The following is a 16312-nucleotide window of genomic DNA, read 5'->3' as shown; positions in this document are numbered from 1 at the left end:
TCACCACCAGCACCATCACCACCACCACCACCACCACCACTACCACTACCACCACTGCCACCACCATCACCACCAGCACCATCACCACCACCACCACCACTACCACCACCACCACTACCACCACCATCACCACTACCACCACCATCACCACCACTACCACCACCACCACTACCACCACCACCATCACCACCACCACCAGCACCATCACCACCAGCACCATCACCACCACCACCACCACCACCACTACCACTACCACCACTGCCACCACCATCACCACCAGCACCATCACCACCACCACCACCACTACCACCACCACCACTACCACCACCATCACCACTACCACCACCATCACCACCACCACCACCACTACCACCACTACCACCACCACCACTACCACCACCGCTACCACCACCATCACCACCATCACCACCACCACCATCACCACCACTACCACCACCACCACCAGCACCAGCACCACCAGCACCAGCACCACCAGCACCATCACCACCATCACCACCACTACCACTACCACCACCACTAGCTAAGAGGTAAACATTACACGTAACTTAAACTGTTATTTACAAGTGCCGCAAGGCATGCTGGGTAGTCCAGTGGCAACAACAATATGAGCTGTGAACATTGGCTATCAAGAGTATGTTAACCTCCCTCCTTGTTTACTTCCCTGACAACCTCCTCAGCATATTTTGCAGTCAAGTAAAAATTCGACATCCATCCATCTTCTACCACTGATCCGTGGTCGGGTCGCGGGGGAAGCAGCCAAAGCAGGGAAGCCCAGGCTTCCCTCTCCCCAGTTACTTCGTCCAGCTCTTCCCGGCGGATCCCGGGGTGTTCCCAGGCCGGTTGAGAGACATAGTCTCTCCAACGCATCCTGGGTCTTCCCTGAGGGCTCCGACCAGTTGGACGTGCCCTGACCGCCTCCCCTGGGAGGTGTCCGGGGGGCATGCTGACCAGAATGCGACAAACACGGCAAAATGTTGGGAGAGAGAGTACCACAAGCTACCCAGCATACCTTGCGGCAGGACTTTATGGGTATAATTTTGGCATGAGTATTTTGCGTAGATATTTATCTGTACGCACACATGGTGCAGTAGGCAGGTTACGTCGTGCGTCACGTGTGTGTTGACGTTTTGTGTTGACGTTTTGTGTTGTTTGGATCGCCAGATTGCATCTGACTATTTCTTGTACAACTCCAGCGTGCCACAATAGCACTGCAAGGCATGTTGCCGGTGTAGGATAATAGTGTTTCATTAACTTGTTAGCTGAGTAAATCTTTATTCCAAGTAAGATGATAGGAATACCGTTTTATTAATTTGTTACCTGAATGGATGAACATTTATTTAAGTAGGTCATAAAGACACAAAGATAAAGTGCATTCACATCATCAGCAGTCAGATATGATCAGAGAAAGGGGCAACTGGGCCAAAGATAGGATGTACTATGCTGGGAGTGCACGTGCTATTGTGTGCAAGAAAAGGTGCTGATGAGAGTTCTACCACGTCAGCTAAAACGCAATTCTCAGCTGTCATCACCAAAAAATATGAAGGATAAGATATCTTGACGCCAGACCACACGGCAGCAGTCTGGGAAAACTCCTATGAAAAGCTGGGAGCGCATCGCTCGAGGCGGACTCTCTCTCCTTCTGGTCAGGAAGCCGCAGGAGGACATTAGGAGAGACAGTTATTCCGGATATCCAAACAATGTGAAACTATTCTGTCTGACACATTTTCAATACATTTTGTAAACCTTGTCAATTGGAGTGTGAGTCTTATTCCCTCTCATAATTGGAGATCAACGAACACGTAAGGGGGGGGTGGAATTCATTTTACAGAGTGGTCCTTGAGACCTCTCTTAGGTTGCGGAGAATTTCATGTGCAGCTTTGAAGTTAAAGGTTTCAAAAAAGGTATTTGGAAATGCTCAGTGGGCCAAATGAAGACGCTTGGCGGGCCTGACGTGGACCCTCGGGTCGCAGTTTGCCCATCCTGATCCAAACCCAAGTGAAATTTCACATTTTCTGGCCCAAGAACTCCCACTCTTTTCCATCATTCCACATTTAACAAACAGCTTTTCAGCATTCATGTGCAACTTCTGATTTCTTGAGATGTTTTTGTTTTCAACGCAGTCTTTTCCACAACATGGCGCATTATGTCATGTTAACTCATGTACTGTATGTGTGTTATGTTAAATATGCTCAACGTTCCACTCACCCTGAGTGGCATGTTTCAGTGTCAGGGTGTGACAGGTGCTCATGCCGGAGAACAGGTTCTCAGCTATGTCAGGTGACTTCATTCATTCCATGCTGGCTTCTGGTCAAACTTGTGCCAAAGTGGATCTCTGACAGTTTTTCACTTGATATGAGTGGATGGCTAAGATGGTTGGTGAAATATGCAGCACACAAACGACTGGTTTGTGTGAATGCTTCTGTGAATTTCCACCAATGAGAATGACGAAAGAAAACTCTTGAGTTTCCCAGCCCAGATGTTAGGTAGACTTTAGGACCCATCATTGCTTCTCTAAACCTTATTGATGGGGGCAGCATGGCTGGGGACCCACGCTAGGGTCCATCAGTAACTGGAGGATCGGTGGGTTGAATCCCGCTTCCTCCATTCCAGTCACACTTTACCCACTTTGCTCTCAGGGTTCGCCCACACACCCTCGTTTGGTTTCCTGTTGTTTTTTTAGTACAATCTCACGTCTGTGACTGTACAGCCATTTTAACACCGTGTATAACACACTGGGCCTAAAATCCACACTACACCCCATCTGGATGCAACTATTTACGAATCCAGCACAGTGCGGACGCGAATTGTTTTCAACCAGCCCCCCAAAAAACTCCCAGTAACGTTTCACAGACTATCGTCAGCAGAGTAGCGTAGCCACGTCCAGCCAAACCACACTTCCAGATGAGCTGAATGAGTTCTATGCCCACTTTGACACCCAAACTCCTGATGAGCAGAGAGGGTGGCTGGACTTGGGGAGCACACAGGACTCACCTGTCATGGTGACATCAGCTGATGTGCGAAAGGTTCTGAACAAAACAAACCCACGAAAAGCAGCAGGCCCAGACAACATCTCAGGCCGTGCACTTCAGGTTTGCTCATCAGAGCTAGCTGATGTGCTTGCTGACATATTTAACCTGTCGCTTGCACAAGCATCTGTACCGACCTGCTTTAAGTCCACCACCATAGTGCCCGAACCCAAGAAGAGCAACGTGACCTGCTTGAATGACTATCGCCCTATAGCACTCACTCCTATTGTTATGAAGTGCTTTGAAAGAATAGTCATGACCCACATCAAAAAGAGCATCCCAGCCACTGTGGACCCTCTACAGTTTGCATATCGCCAGAACCGGTCCACGGATGATGCAGTCAACACTGCCATCCACACAGCCGTTTCTCACCTACAGGGCCAGGACACATACGTCAGAATGCTATTTATAGACTATAGCTCTGCATTTAATACAGTCAGCCCCCACAAACTCACAGATAAGCTCCTCACACTGTGAGGCCTGTCTCCCTCCCTCTGTAACTGGGTGTTTAACTTTCTAACAGGCAGGCCCCAGTCAGTCAGAGTCCACAATCGCACATCCAGCTCTGTTTTTGGTTTGGAGCCTTGTCTCCATTTGGAGCCTTGTCTCCAAACCAAAAACAGAGCAATGTGGACAATTTGGAGCTTTGTCTCCAAACCAAAAACAGGGCAATGTGGTCTATTCCATCCACTGTAAAGATGAGGAATGCAAAGAGCACTACATTGGGGAAACTAAGCAAATGCTCCAAAAAAGGCTTTATCAACATCGCAGGAACAATTCGAGTGGTCCTCATTCAGCAGTACATCTACACCTTAAAGCAACCAATCACTATTTTCAGGATTCAAGATTTGGCCAAAGAAAACAGATGGTTTGAAAGAGGAGTAAAGGAAGCTATTTTTGTCAAACAACAGAACCCATCATTGAATCGGAATGGTGGCTTCAGGTTTAATTTGGACCCTGTGTTCAGCAGGTTACTGAGACCAAAACCCCCAGCTCTTTCCATTCCATTCCATTTTCCTCCGCTTATCCGGGTCCGGGTCGCGGGGGCAGCAGTCTCAGTAGGGAAGCCCAGACTTCCCGGTCCCCGACCACCTCCTCCAGCTCCACCGGGAGGACACTGAGGCGTTCCCAGGCCAGCTGTGAGACATAATCCCTCCAGCGTGTCCTAGGTCTTCCCCGGGGCCTTCTCCCTGCTGGGCATGCCTGAAACACCTCACCAGGGAGGCGTCCGGGAGGCATCCGGACTAGATGCCCGAGCCACCTCAGCTGGCTCCTCTCGATGTGAAGGAGCAGCGGCTCTACTCTGAGCTCCTCTCGGATAACCGAGCTCCTCACCCTGTCTCTTAGGGTGAGTCCCACTACTGTACGAAGAAAACTCATTTCAGCCGCTTGTATCCGCGATCTCGTTCTTTCGGTCATGACCCAAAGCTCATGACCATAGGTGAGGGTGGGAACATAGATCGATCGGTAAATTGAGAGCTTTGCCTTCCGGCTCAGCTCTCTCTTCACCACGACGGTCCGGTGCAGCGACCGCATTACTGCAGACGCTGCGCCGATCCGCCTATCGACCTCACGCTCCAACCTTCCCTCACTCGTGAACAAGACCCAGAGATACTTGAACTCCTCCACCTGGGGCAGGACCTCATTCCAAACCCAGAGGGAGCAATCCACCCTTTTCCAACTGAGAACCATGGCCTCGGATTTGGAGGTGCTGAGTCTCATCCCAGAAGCTTCACACTCAGATGCAAACCGTCCCAGTAAACGCTGCAGGTCACAGCCCGATGAGGCCATCAGGACCACATCGTCTGTAAATAGCAGAGATGAGATCCTAGTGCCCCCGAACTGGACTCCCTCGACACCTTGGCTGCGCCTAGAAATTCTGTCCATGAAAATTATTAACAGAATCGGTGACAAAGGGCAGCCTTGGCGGAGGCCAACGTTCACCGGAAACAGGCTTGACTTACTACTGGCAATGCGAACCAGGCTCCTGGTACAAGGACTGAATGGCACGTAGTAGCGCGCCACCAATCCCATACTCCCGGAGCACCCCCCACAGGACACCGCGAGGGACACGGTCGAATGCCTTTTCCAGGTCCACAAAGCACATGTAGACCGGTTGGGCAAACTCCCAAGTACCCTCCAGGACCCTTGCAAGGGTGTAGAGCTGGTCCAGTGTTCCGCGACCAGGACGAAAACCACATTGCACCTCCTGTAGCCGAGGTTCGATTAACGGTCGTACCCTTCTCTCCAGCACCCTGGAATAGACTTTCCCAGGGAGGCTGAGGAGTGTGATCCCCCTATAGTTGGAACACACCCTCCGGTCACCCTTCTTGAAAAGGGGGACCACCACCCCAGTCTGCCAATCCAGAGGTACTGTTCCCGACTTCCACGCAATGTTGAAGAGACGTGTCAGCCAAGACAGTCCCGCAACATCCAAAGCCTTGAGGAATTCAGGGCGAAACTCGTCCACCCCCGGAGCTTTGCCACTGGGGAGCATTTTGACTACCCCAGATACCTCAGCCACGGTGATGGAACTGTCCGCGTTCGTATCCTCAGTCTCTGCTTCCTCTATGGAAGGTATGTCAGTGGGATTGAGAAGGGCCTCAAAGTATTCCTTCCACCGCCCAACTATATCCTCAGTCGAGGTCAGCAGGCTCCTGTCCCCACTGTAAACAGTGTGGACCGGGCACTGCTTCCCCTTTCTGAGGCGCCGGACGGTTTGCCAGAACCTCTTCGAGGCCGACCGAAAGTCGTGTTCCATGGCCTCACCGAACTCCTCCCACACCCGAGTTTTTGCCTCGACCACCGCCGAAGCCGCGTGCCGTTTCGCCTGCCGGTACCCGTCAGCTGCTTCAGGAGTCCCACAAGCCATCCATGCTCGATAGGACTCCTTCTTCAGCTTGACGGCAGCCCTGACCTCTGCCGTCCACCCCCAGCTCTTAGTCTTGCAAATGAGGTGAAGCCAGGGCCGAGCCAGAACAATAGATGCTAACGATATAGTATCAGAGTCGTTCATACCCAACTCAGGAAGCGACACTTCCCTTTTATCGGAGGTGCTAATGGCAGGAGATGATTATACCACTACTCCGCCCAGGCTTAGTGTAAGGAACCAATAGGAGGAGGGTGTTGGCACACCAATTCCGCCCACTCTTACTGTATTTAAGGCCTAGGCTATCAGCACTTGTTAGTTTGCTGACGAAGCTCTTCGGATGAGGAGCGAAACGTCCAACACCTTCTTCACAGAAGTACAGATGACGTCTCAAGAAGCCTTTCCCTCGATGGACAACTCCTGTACGACTGAGAGCCTACACAGACACAAGAAAGAATAAGAACATAAGAAACATATGTACCAATAAATTTCCCTTGATATTCTTTCTTGTGTTTTCTTTCTTTTCTTGGGAGAATGAACAGAATAAGAATTTCATTGCATAGTATAACTGCCTGTTTTATTATGCATATGACAATAAAACTCTTGAATCTTCTGTGTGGACAGGGCACAAAAGAGGACATTTTTATTCTCCTCAGGTGAGGCTGAACATGCAGCATTGAGGCCCCCTGTTGGCTTGAAAAAAAACACACACAGACGAGGGCCGTCGGACATGAGGGATGCCCGCTGCAACGTCTGCACATAAGCAGCCGCCGATTGACGACCCCGCACCACCTGAAGCTCCGGTGTTCCACTGAATGAAAAAGAACCCCAGACCATGATGGACCCCCCTCCACTGTGCCGGGTAGAAAACATCTCAGGTGGGATCTCCTTGTCATGCCAGTAACGTTGGAAGCCATCTGGACCGTCAAGGTTACATTTTTTTCTCATCAGAGAATAAAACTTCTGTCCACCTTTCAATGTCCCATGTTTGATGCTCCCTGGCAATGAAGCTAACATGCATGTTTTTGGAATGTGGGAGGAAACCGGAGTACCCAGAAAACCCCTCCACACACGGGGAGAACATGCAAACTCCACACAGAAATACCCAACGGAGAATCCAACCCAGGTCTTTTCATCTCCAGACTGTGACTGTGTGGCCAACATGCTAACCACTAGACCACCATGCGGCCCAATAGGTCAAATCACAGCGTGTGAAACCCCGCCCCGCCCCCTGCTTAGTGTGGACACGCCACCACACATCTTGACCAATGACCTTCACCAGGAAAAAAACTGATCGGCTCCCAAACGACTCCTGTCGTTCATTTCAAAGAGCCGGCTCTTAGAGCCGATTCGTTCGTGACCGACACATCACTTATTGCAACTCTTATGCTGCAGGGACTGGAGACCACCCTTAGCTAGCAAGCTAGCGAGCTAACCAGTTAGCCTTGAATTTATTTCTTCTAAACTTAAAAAGGCAAGACTTAGCACTTCCACATGAAACAGGAGAAGCTTGTTTCCGCTCTATCATGTGGGACATGCCATGGCTGGCTTCATGCAGTGTTAAGGTACCGTATGTCATGCAAGCTAATAGCTCAGTGTTTTGTGTCATAGTGACTACAATACTACGTATCACCTGTATTCCAATATGTTTTGGACTCATTACAAACCATAGTCTACCACCAAACAGCCATTCATTCATTCATTCATTCATTTCTGGAAAAGTGCGATATTGCGAGGGAGCGAGCGAAGGAGGACTGGCGCAGGACACGGCCCCATGCAGCCTCAGGCGCCCGTGCCTTCTACACGTCTGCAGACAACGACCTAAAGCTGTTTTCTACAACTGAGAAGGCAGATAGAAAATGTGGAATTCAAAAACTCATGGACAAATGTGGCAAACAACAATGTGAAATGTAGTGAAATACTTTTTTTTCTGTAGGAATGATTTACTTTCAAAGACAGGAGAGGCCCACACAACAAATGTGTCCCATTCCAAAAAGCTCGAGAAAGCGGAACAATAACATCACTGAAGCTTCAAGCTTGTGTGACAATTTCAAATCCATCAAAGCTTTTCCGCGCCAGTTGTCCACTTCATGGCGGTGAATGAGCACGTGATGCTCGTTTCACGGTGATGCCGCCAGATGTCACAATAAACACCGTTTGTGCAAAGCAAAACAAATATGCAATGTCATTTATAGAAGTATTTGAAACATTTGGTCCAATCAAATAGCGATTAAAGAGTCGCGGTCATGTGACAAGTAAAATAACATGTTCCCCTACTATCAACTAAGACATTTTACATCAACGGACTAATAACAATGCAATTAAATAGGACTGGCAATGACGCCATTTGGAACTGCACACTTCTATGTGGCACAAATATCAGAACGTTCCAATTCCGAGGACCCGCTCTCATCATTTTAAAAAGCCGTTCCAAAGACCGGAATGGGCACTGCTGTTGGCATCAAAGCTTCAAAAGACCATGTCAGCCTTTCTCTTGGTGTCTCCGTCGGGACGCTACAGAAGATCTCCTTTGGGTCATGGGCTCGTTTCCACACACGACTCGGCACACCGAGATCCACAAGTGCGCACGTGCAAGCACCTGCTGCAATACCTACATCAAAGACATGATGCCCCAAATGGGAAAAGTGCGCGCGCCTGAGGGAGGAGCAGAAGGAGGAGGAAACAAGCGCGAGAACGCGCACGCAGACTGCCAGCTAAACACTACGTACTCCTTTGTGGGTGCGTGCTGGGGTTGGGCGATACTGCACATTTTGGTATCAATCTGATACCACGTAAATGAGCCGATCCTTTTTTTAATTGAACGATTATTGAACGATTTTGTGATTTTGCCTTTAATTTGTTGATCGTGATGATTAGGCGTCGGTAATGTTGTTAGATGACGTTATCTTTCACTCTGCATGGACGCTGGCTACTCAGCCAGCAGAGCTGAGATCGAGTGGAAAAAAAGGTTCTCCTCCCTTTCTGTGTGGAAGTGGTAAGTTTTTGTCATTTCTGTTCTCCTTCCCTGTTCCGTCTGAAACACTTTCTTTAGTTTAGAATAAGTAAATCAGCATGGCTATCTATTTAGCTGGGTAGCTTTCTATGCTACTGGTGGCCATCTCTGATGTCCCTGCAGTGATCCCGTAGCTGGGTACTGGCTTCCTTCCATATGTGTGATAGGTAAATTGGAGACTCTAGACATTGTAGGACACTAAAATAGTGCTCCTACTCCTCCATCAAGTAATGCTGTTTTTGCAGTGATGTAATTTCTTTTTCACTTCTTTTAATAATATTTCACTTTTTATTGCTTGCGTGAAGTATTTTATTCTGAAAAGAAGTGTTTTCAGCTTAAAGGTCCTGTTAATTTCTAGATATAGAAATCTTAATGTAGAAGTAGATGCATAGCCAGATCATTTTGCTAGTTTGAAGTATTTTTCCCTAATATGGAGTCTGTTTATCTTATATTTGGAAAGTCCTTTTGTGCATTTCAGATGGATTTAGGCTGCCAACTAGTTTCAGGATAAAGCTTTATTAATTTACGCTAGTATCAGGGACGAGGTTGGGGCGGCCGTGGCTCAGGAGGTAGAGCAGGTCGTCCAGAAACAGGTTGTCGGTTCCAACAGGGTGTGTCCTGGGGGCAAGACACGTCCCCCACCTTGCTACTGCCATGTGTGTCTCTCCAGACAGAACGGACGCACCCTGAAGACCTCCCCAGGGAGGCGTCCGGGAGGCCAGATGCACCTCATGCAGCGGTTCTGATGACAGCGCTTCTCACCTTATTTTTAAGACAGCCCAGCCCCCCGACGGAGGAAACTCATGTCGGCCGCTTGTACCCGCCATCTTGTCCTTTGGGTCACTACCCACGACCATAGGTGAGGGAAGGAACGTAGATCAACAAGTCGGCCATTTTATTGAGAAAATGCGAGACCGTCCACATTAGAGCGGATTCCCTTTAACGTCACTCACCTTGGTTTGATTTTCAGGCCCTATTTTGTGTGTACGTAACCTTTCTAAATGAAACCACTGATCACTGATGGGTGTTTGTCAAATGAAAGTCAGGCAAGACGCTGGACTTTACTGGCTTGCTGCAGTACAGGTACGATGAGTTTTACACTTTTAAAAAGTCATTATAGTTCCTTGACCCTCCCCCCACCAAAGAAAACAATTCACTGAGTTGCAGAATTAGCCCTTCATTAATGTTACTAGTTACCAGGGAAGGTAATTATTGCGTCAGCTCTCGTTGACTAGCTGTGTAGCTTCCTGTAGTAGCAGGAGCGAACAGAAGTGACATCCAGGTCATCGATAGGGATATCAGTGCACAATAACACACCGCATCGTACTCTCAGTAGTGGTAACTGTGCTGTAACGTTTGAAATAGTAATGAATGAGATGACGTTAGTAACGCTGTTATTTTTGACACTGTTACTCCCAACACTGGTTCACACTGACAAAGGCTAAAAAATACTACATTCATATACCAAATAACAGTTTATTGCTTAAGATATTATTATTTTATGATGCCATTTGGCCCTCGGACAAATATAGTTAATAACCCCTGCCTTTTACTACACTAAATTGTTTAAGCTAAATAAAATTAATAGAGCAAAATTAGTAAGTAAGTTGTAGCTCACAAAAATATGTAACTGTAACTATGTCGACAACGTCCACAGAAATTTGTAAAAATAAACTGGAAGTTATCATCGACACAGATACTACCCATCCACATCGATATTATCGACACCCGGATCGACCCCGCCACCCCGGCTGCGTGCTGACTGTGACTGGCTGGAGGTTCTCTGACTCCGACACGTACAAAGATTGGGATTTTGTGCGCATTTCACACACAGCTCGCGCGAGTTCACAGTCGGATTCCGTTCGTCGCAAAAACGCCACCATGCTGTGGACAGCGAGCCAGGTCTTCCGGAATTTTTCCTCCACTTCTGTGAGTAAAACGTCTGCAGTGATTTCGCTGCATTATTTAATGAACGATGCCACGTTTATGCGTTTGAACACGCGAGCGAACAGAGCCAGTATTGCTCCTCAGTGCTTCCACGGGAGTGCGAATTATTCACTCCCATAAGAATATGCTGGCTTTTTCTTCTTTTTTTGCTGGGTTGCATACTGTGCAAAATCGAGGCGTGTTGCATCAGCTTCTGACCCTTTTTACCGGGATTACGATATTGATAGGTATGTATTTGCTATCATGGCCTTTTCTGACTCAATGTCCAACAATCACCAGTGGCTCATAGTCGTGGACGCGTTGAAAATGCAACAAGGCAACGCACTTGACAGCGCCAACTCACAGCGGCATGGGAAACTCTACACCCGTTTTTGCCTGACACATGTCTGGGACAGATATGGGACGGGCGTGGGCGTGGTTGTGATCAGCCAATAGCTTTTCGCACATGTGCTTTCAGCCAATGACAATGCTTAATGATAAAGGCTAAAGCACAAGTGGCCATGTGTAAAGCAAACATATTTCTTCTTGGAATTGAAGGAGAACCAGTGTAGGCTGGCGGGAGTGACTAGCACGGGGGTGCAGCCAGGAATTCTGGGCTCCATTTTAAAACAAATCATCCCCCCATGAGGGGATGAGCAATTCAAACACTCCTTTTTTTCTCCTGCCTGTGACGTTAACGGCCTGTCATAACTTGCCCCGAGCTCACTTGTAAACAAACATTCACCATTTCAGAGACATTTTTCATGGGGGGGTGGGGTGGGGGTGGGGTGGCGGGTGGTGGGGGTCATGGGGGGGACCCACCTAAAACGCCAGCGCCATGGCATTTGAAAAGTGCAAAAGGTCTGCCAGAGACCTCCGTGGCATCACACTGGTTTCTCGGAGCGTGTGCCTGAATACAGTGCACCTTGCTGGGCCACATCAGGTGGCTCCTCCCCCTCCATACTCTGGTTCTCCTGATAGTAGTGATGTATTAGTGGTATTGTCTCGTGCATCTCTGCATCACTGAAAAGAAAATAGTTGTTTGTGAAAGAAGTATTGGACTCATTAGGATATTTAAAAATATTTCAATAAAATTGCTGCAAAATGTGTGCAAAATGACAATTTCAAGGGGTGGTATGAGCAGAGCTGCGTTCAGTACGACAATGTTAATCATCACACCTGGGTACCAGACATAAAACAGGGTATGAAACGGTTCGTAAGGCCACCGTCGAAAAGGCTGCTATGCCAAAGCAACGAACTCTGGCCTTTCAGAGGAAAGACAAATATCCAAAAAGAGTGAAAAGGAAAAGCGGATCACTGCAAAGGTAGTCACGTTTATTGCTTCGGATAACCAGACCATCTCCGTTGTGGACTGTGGAGTTTTGCCGTGTTTTATAGAACGTAAGGATCCATGTTATGTTCTGCTATCACGACACTACATCGCCGACAGTGCCTTACCGCAGTTGTAGAAAAAAAGCACAGGAAAACACACAATGTGATTTCATACGAAAGTTTCATCACGGAAATACGGAGCTTGAGGTTTGCCGCATGTCACTACTCTCACTGTGTTTCTTGTCCACTAACTCCTCCTTCATTTTTCAACTGATTCACACCATTCAAGTATCAAATTGTTCAGCTCGTTTGGGAATCCTCGGCGACCATTTCAGTTAAAAAAAAAAAACAATCCCAGATTTTCCAAAAATGCAAACATTTTACAGAATTTTTCCCAATGAAAATGAATAGGGCCATTTTTCAAACGTCCACCATTCCAACATTTCTCAACCGATTTAAACCATTTTACCATGAAAACAAAAAAAAAAGAAAAATTGCAACGTTTCCTGACTTCCCCACGTTTCCTTTGATCTTAATTACTATTTCCTTTGATCTTGATAACTCCACTACTTCAACAATTTTCAATTCCAGCAATCCCAACATCAAATCCTTCAGCACAATTAAGGATATCTATTTTTCACATTTAAAAATTTCAAATTTTCCCCCAAATTCCCATTTTTCCAGAAAACTAATTCACTTATAGATGGATATTCCTTTGATCTTAATTATTACTTAGTACTTCAACATTTTCAACCATTCCAACATCAGCACACACACACACACAGGACTCACCTCTCATGGTGACATCAGCTGATGTGCGCAGGGTTCTGAACAAAACAAACCCACAAAAAGCAGTAGGCCCAGACAACATCTCAGGACGTGCACTTCGGGTTTGCTCATCAGAGCTAGCTGATGTGCTTGCTGACATATTTAACCTGTCGCTTGCACAAGCATCTGTACTGACCTGCTTTAAGTCCACCACCACAGTGCCCGTACCCAAAAAGAGCAACGTGACCTGCTTGAATGACTATCGCCCTATAGCACTCACTCCTATTGTAATGAAGTGCTTTGAAAGAATAGTCATGACCCACATCAAAAAGAGCATCCCGGCAACTGTGGACCCTCTACAGTTTGCATATCGCCAGAACCGGTCCACGGATGATGCAGTCAACACTGCCGTCCACACAGCCCTTTCTCACCCACAGGGCCAGGACACATATGTCAGAATGCTATTTATAGACTATAGCTCTGCTTTTAATACAGTCTGCCCCCACAAACTCACAGATAAGCTCCTCACACTTGGCCTGTCACCCTCCCTCTGTAACTGGGTGTTTAGACTACGACTATGTGAGACTACGACTTGGTACGGTAACTGTACAACACGTGATAGGAAGGCACTCCAGCAGTTGATTAAGACTTCACAGAACATTGTTGGGGCAGCCCTCCCCTCACTGCAAGACATTTATAAAACTAGAGTCCTACGAAGAACACACAACCTCATCAAGGACAGCACACATCCACAACACTCATTATTCACACTCCTACCGTCAGGCAGACGCTACAGGAGTTTGAAGTCCAGGACCACAAGGCTGGCAAACAGCTTTTACCCACAGGCCATCAGGCTTCTCAACGAAGCACTCACACACGCCGCACACAACACACGCACACACTTATAGCACTTTATTTATTTATTTATTTATTTGTATTATTTATCTGTGTTAATGTCTCTTCTGTTGTTGTTGCTTAATTTATTGGTACATTTTTACTATGCATATGACAATAAAACTATTGAATTAAACCGTTCAGCACAATCCAGACATCATACAGTACATATTTAGTCTTTCATGACGTCATAGTCCTTTTTTCGCTCATTCGCGTTTTCCCCCCACCTCATTAGGCTTGGGCATTCACACGCAACGTCTTCAGACATTGCAATCATCTTGTTAGATTTTACAATACCGCACCAAGTCCACGTGTGGTTTGACTATTTTTTTCAAACATTCAAGTGAAGCTGACCTTTCATTCCCTGCAAGAGTTTTATTTCACGGGCCTTCCAACGATACTCACAAATTCTAAATTTAATGAAATAAGATTAGTAAATCTGTCACCGTTTGAGTTGCATCATCTATGATAACTTGGTCAAAGTGTTGACTTGAAAGGGGGCTTGAAATCAAAGCATACCCCCCGACCCTAGTGAGGACAAGCGGTGCGGGAAATGGGTGGATGCCTGAAACTGATGTCTTGTTCCCTCCCACTCCAGTGTCATTTGCAGAATAGGCTGAAACTCGCTATAATTGGCCAGAGCCTGTTTGGTAAGGAGGTGTACAGCAACCTGAGGGAAAAGGGTCACAAGGTGGTTGGCGTGTTCACGGTACCTGACAAGGATGGCAAGGCTGACCCCCTTGGTGAGTAAAGACCTCATTTGCTTTGAAATCAGTTAGAAGTTAACCATGTTGCAATGATTGATCTTCTATTGCACTAATTAGTATTTGCTGTATTTCTACTTTTATACTAATCCATACTATACTATTCACATTTATTAGAATTTATCTACCTATTATTATTAGTAGTAGTTTTTCTTTTTCCCGCTTCAGCTGCGGGGTCGTGGCGCCGTCCCGCATTTTTCCTCTGCCCTGCCAATGCCAGCCCCGCCAGTTTACATGACCGACCACTCTTTTTAATGCGCTACCTATGAAAAACATCAAAAAAAGACATTAAAATGCACATGAAATTATAGGGTAAGCACGATACCTTTTTTAATGCACAACGTAGCAATGCAGGGAGAAACATGGGACAAAATAAGAATTCAGATGGGGTGGGTGGCGATGTGTGGCGGTTTGTCTGGGGGTACTTGGGTGCTGCCTGCTTTCGGCAGCTTGGCTCACCAGGAGGTGAACAGCAAACAACCTCTGCCTCTCAGTCAATCAGTGAGTAAAGAATATTCCTGATATTTATATCAGGGCTGCCAGTCCATGAAAACACAGCTAACTCATAATTGATGGCATTTAATAGCAGATAGAAAGACGTTTTTATGTACAATAAGTAGGGATGTAAATCTCTGTTTTATCTAGAGCAGGGGTCTCAAACTCAATTACCTGGGGGCCGCTGGAGGCAGAGTCTGGGTGAGGCTGGGCCGCATCAGGATTTCCACAAGTAAAGCTCTGATAAAAACATTCCAATGTTCTCAAATATCTTTATTTTTTAACACAAAATAAGATGAAAAAAAAAAGAATTAAGAATAAGAAAATAATCAACCAATCAGTAATATTATTTATTACTTAGAAATACTTAGAAAATAATTCAACCAATCAGTAATATTATTTATTACCAATCAGTAATATTATTTATTACGGATTGGTTAATAATAAATAATATTATTTATTACTGATTGGTTGAATTATGGGCCGCACGGTGGTCTAGTGGTTAGCACGTTGGCCAATACAGGAACAGCCTGGAGATCGGGAAGATCTGGGTTCGATTCTTCCCTGGGCATTTCTGTGTGGAGTTTGCATGTTCTCCCCGTGTGTGTGTGTGTGGGGGTTTTTTTCGGGCACTCCGGCTTCCTCCCACATTCCCAAAAAAACATGCAAGTGAGGTTAATTGGCGACTCTAAATAATAATAGGTATGACTGTGAGTGTGAATGGTTGTTTGTCTATATGTGCTCCATAGACATCCATGAAGTAATGTACTGTAAAGGTGTGTCAAAATATAAGCCATCTTTGTGTAATAACACATAAAAGAGAAATGAAAAGTGCACTGTTACATAGGTCGGAGTTTGGGAGAAGAACAAACACACAGCAGCTCTCTGATGGAGATCGCTACAGACAGACGTAGGCTGGATCACAGATCACAGCGCCTCCTTCATTTCTGAGCAAAGATCGGCGGAGAAGCGGCGGCGCTGAGGGGAGTCAGCGGCTTCACGGCTTCTCCTCCGCCCAGCCGAGTGGAGGAATGAATGAATGAGCGAGAGAACGCGTCAAGGCGATGAGGCGTTGGACGTACTGCCCTCTAGAGCCATATACCTTACCGTGTTTGTTTCCTTCAGCTGAGGTACCGCCCTAGTCTGAGACTACTGATCTAGAGGGATATCAATTTTGGAAATATGGGTCATTGTTTTATTCAAA

General features: G+C 46.8%; 1 protein-coding gene across 4 annotated transcripts in view; it reads left to right on the top strand.

Moving 5' to 3' along the window:
* The first annotated feature begins 10692 nt into the window (after window positions 1-10692).
* The window catches only part of LOC129181120 (mitochondrial 10-formyltetrahydrofolate dehydrogenase-like), a 53845-nt gene continuing 48225 nt past the window's right edge, over window positions 10693-16312 (top strand). For 2 of the 4 annotated variants that reach the window (XM_054775833.1, XM_054775832.1), the window contains exons 1-2: window positions 10693-10858; window positions 14448-14592. In XM_054775833.1, the coding sequence (XP_054631808.1) occupies window positions 10811-10858; window positions 14448-14592 (193 nt within the window). In that variant the 5' untranslated portion in view covers window positions 10693-10810. Of the gene's footprint in view, window positions 10859-10905; window positions 11104-14447; window positions 14593-16312 lie in introns of those variants that run through there. The other 2 variants (XM_054775835.1, XM_054775834.1) reach the window with 2 other exon arrangements.

The sequence above is a fragment of the Dunckerocampus dactyliophorus genome, chromosome 5 (genome assembly GCF_027744805.1).
Source record: "Dunckerocampus dactyliophorus isolate RoL2022-P2 chromosome 5, RoL_Ddac_1.1, whole genome shotgun sequence".
Lineage (NCBI taxonomy): Eukaryota > Metazoa > Chordata > Actinopteri > Syngnathiformes > Syngnathidae > Dunckerocampus > Dunckerocampus dactyliophorus.
This window is presented reverse-complemented; position numbering and strand designations above follow the sequence as displayed.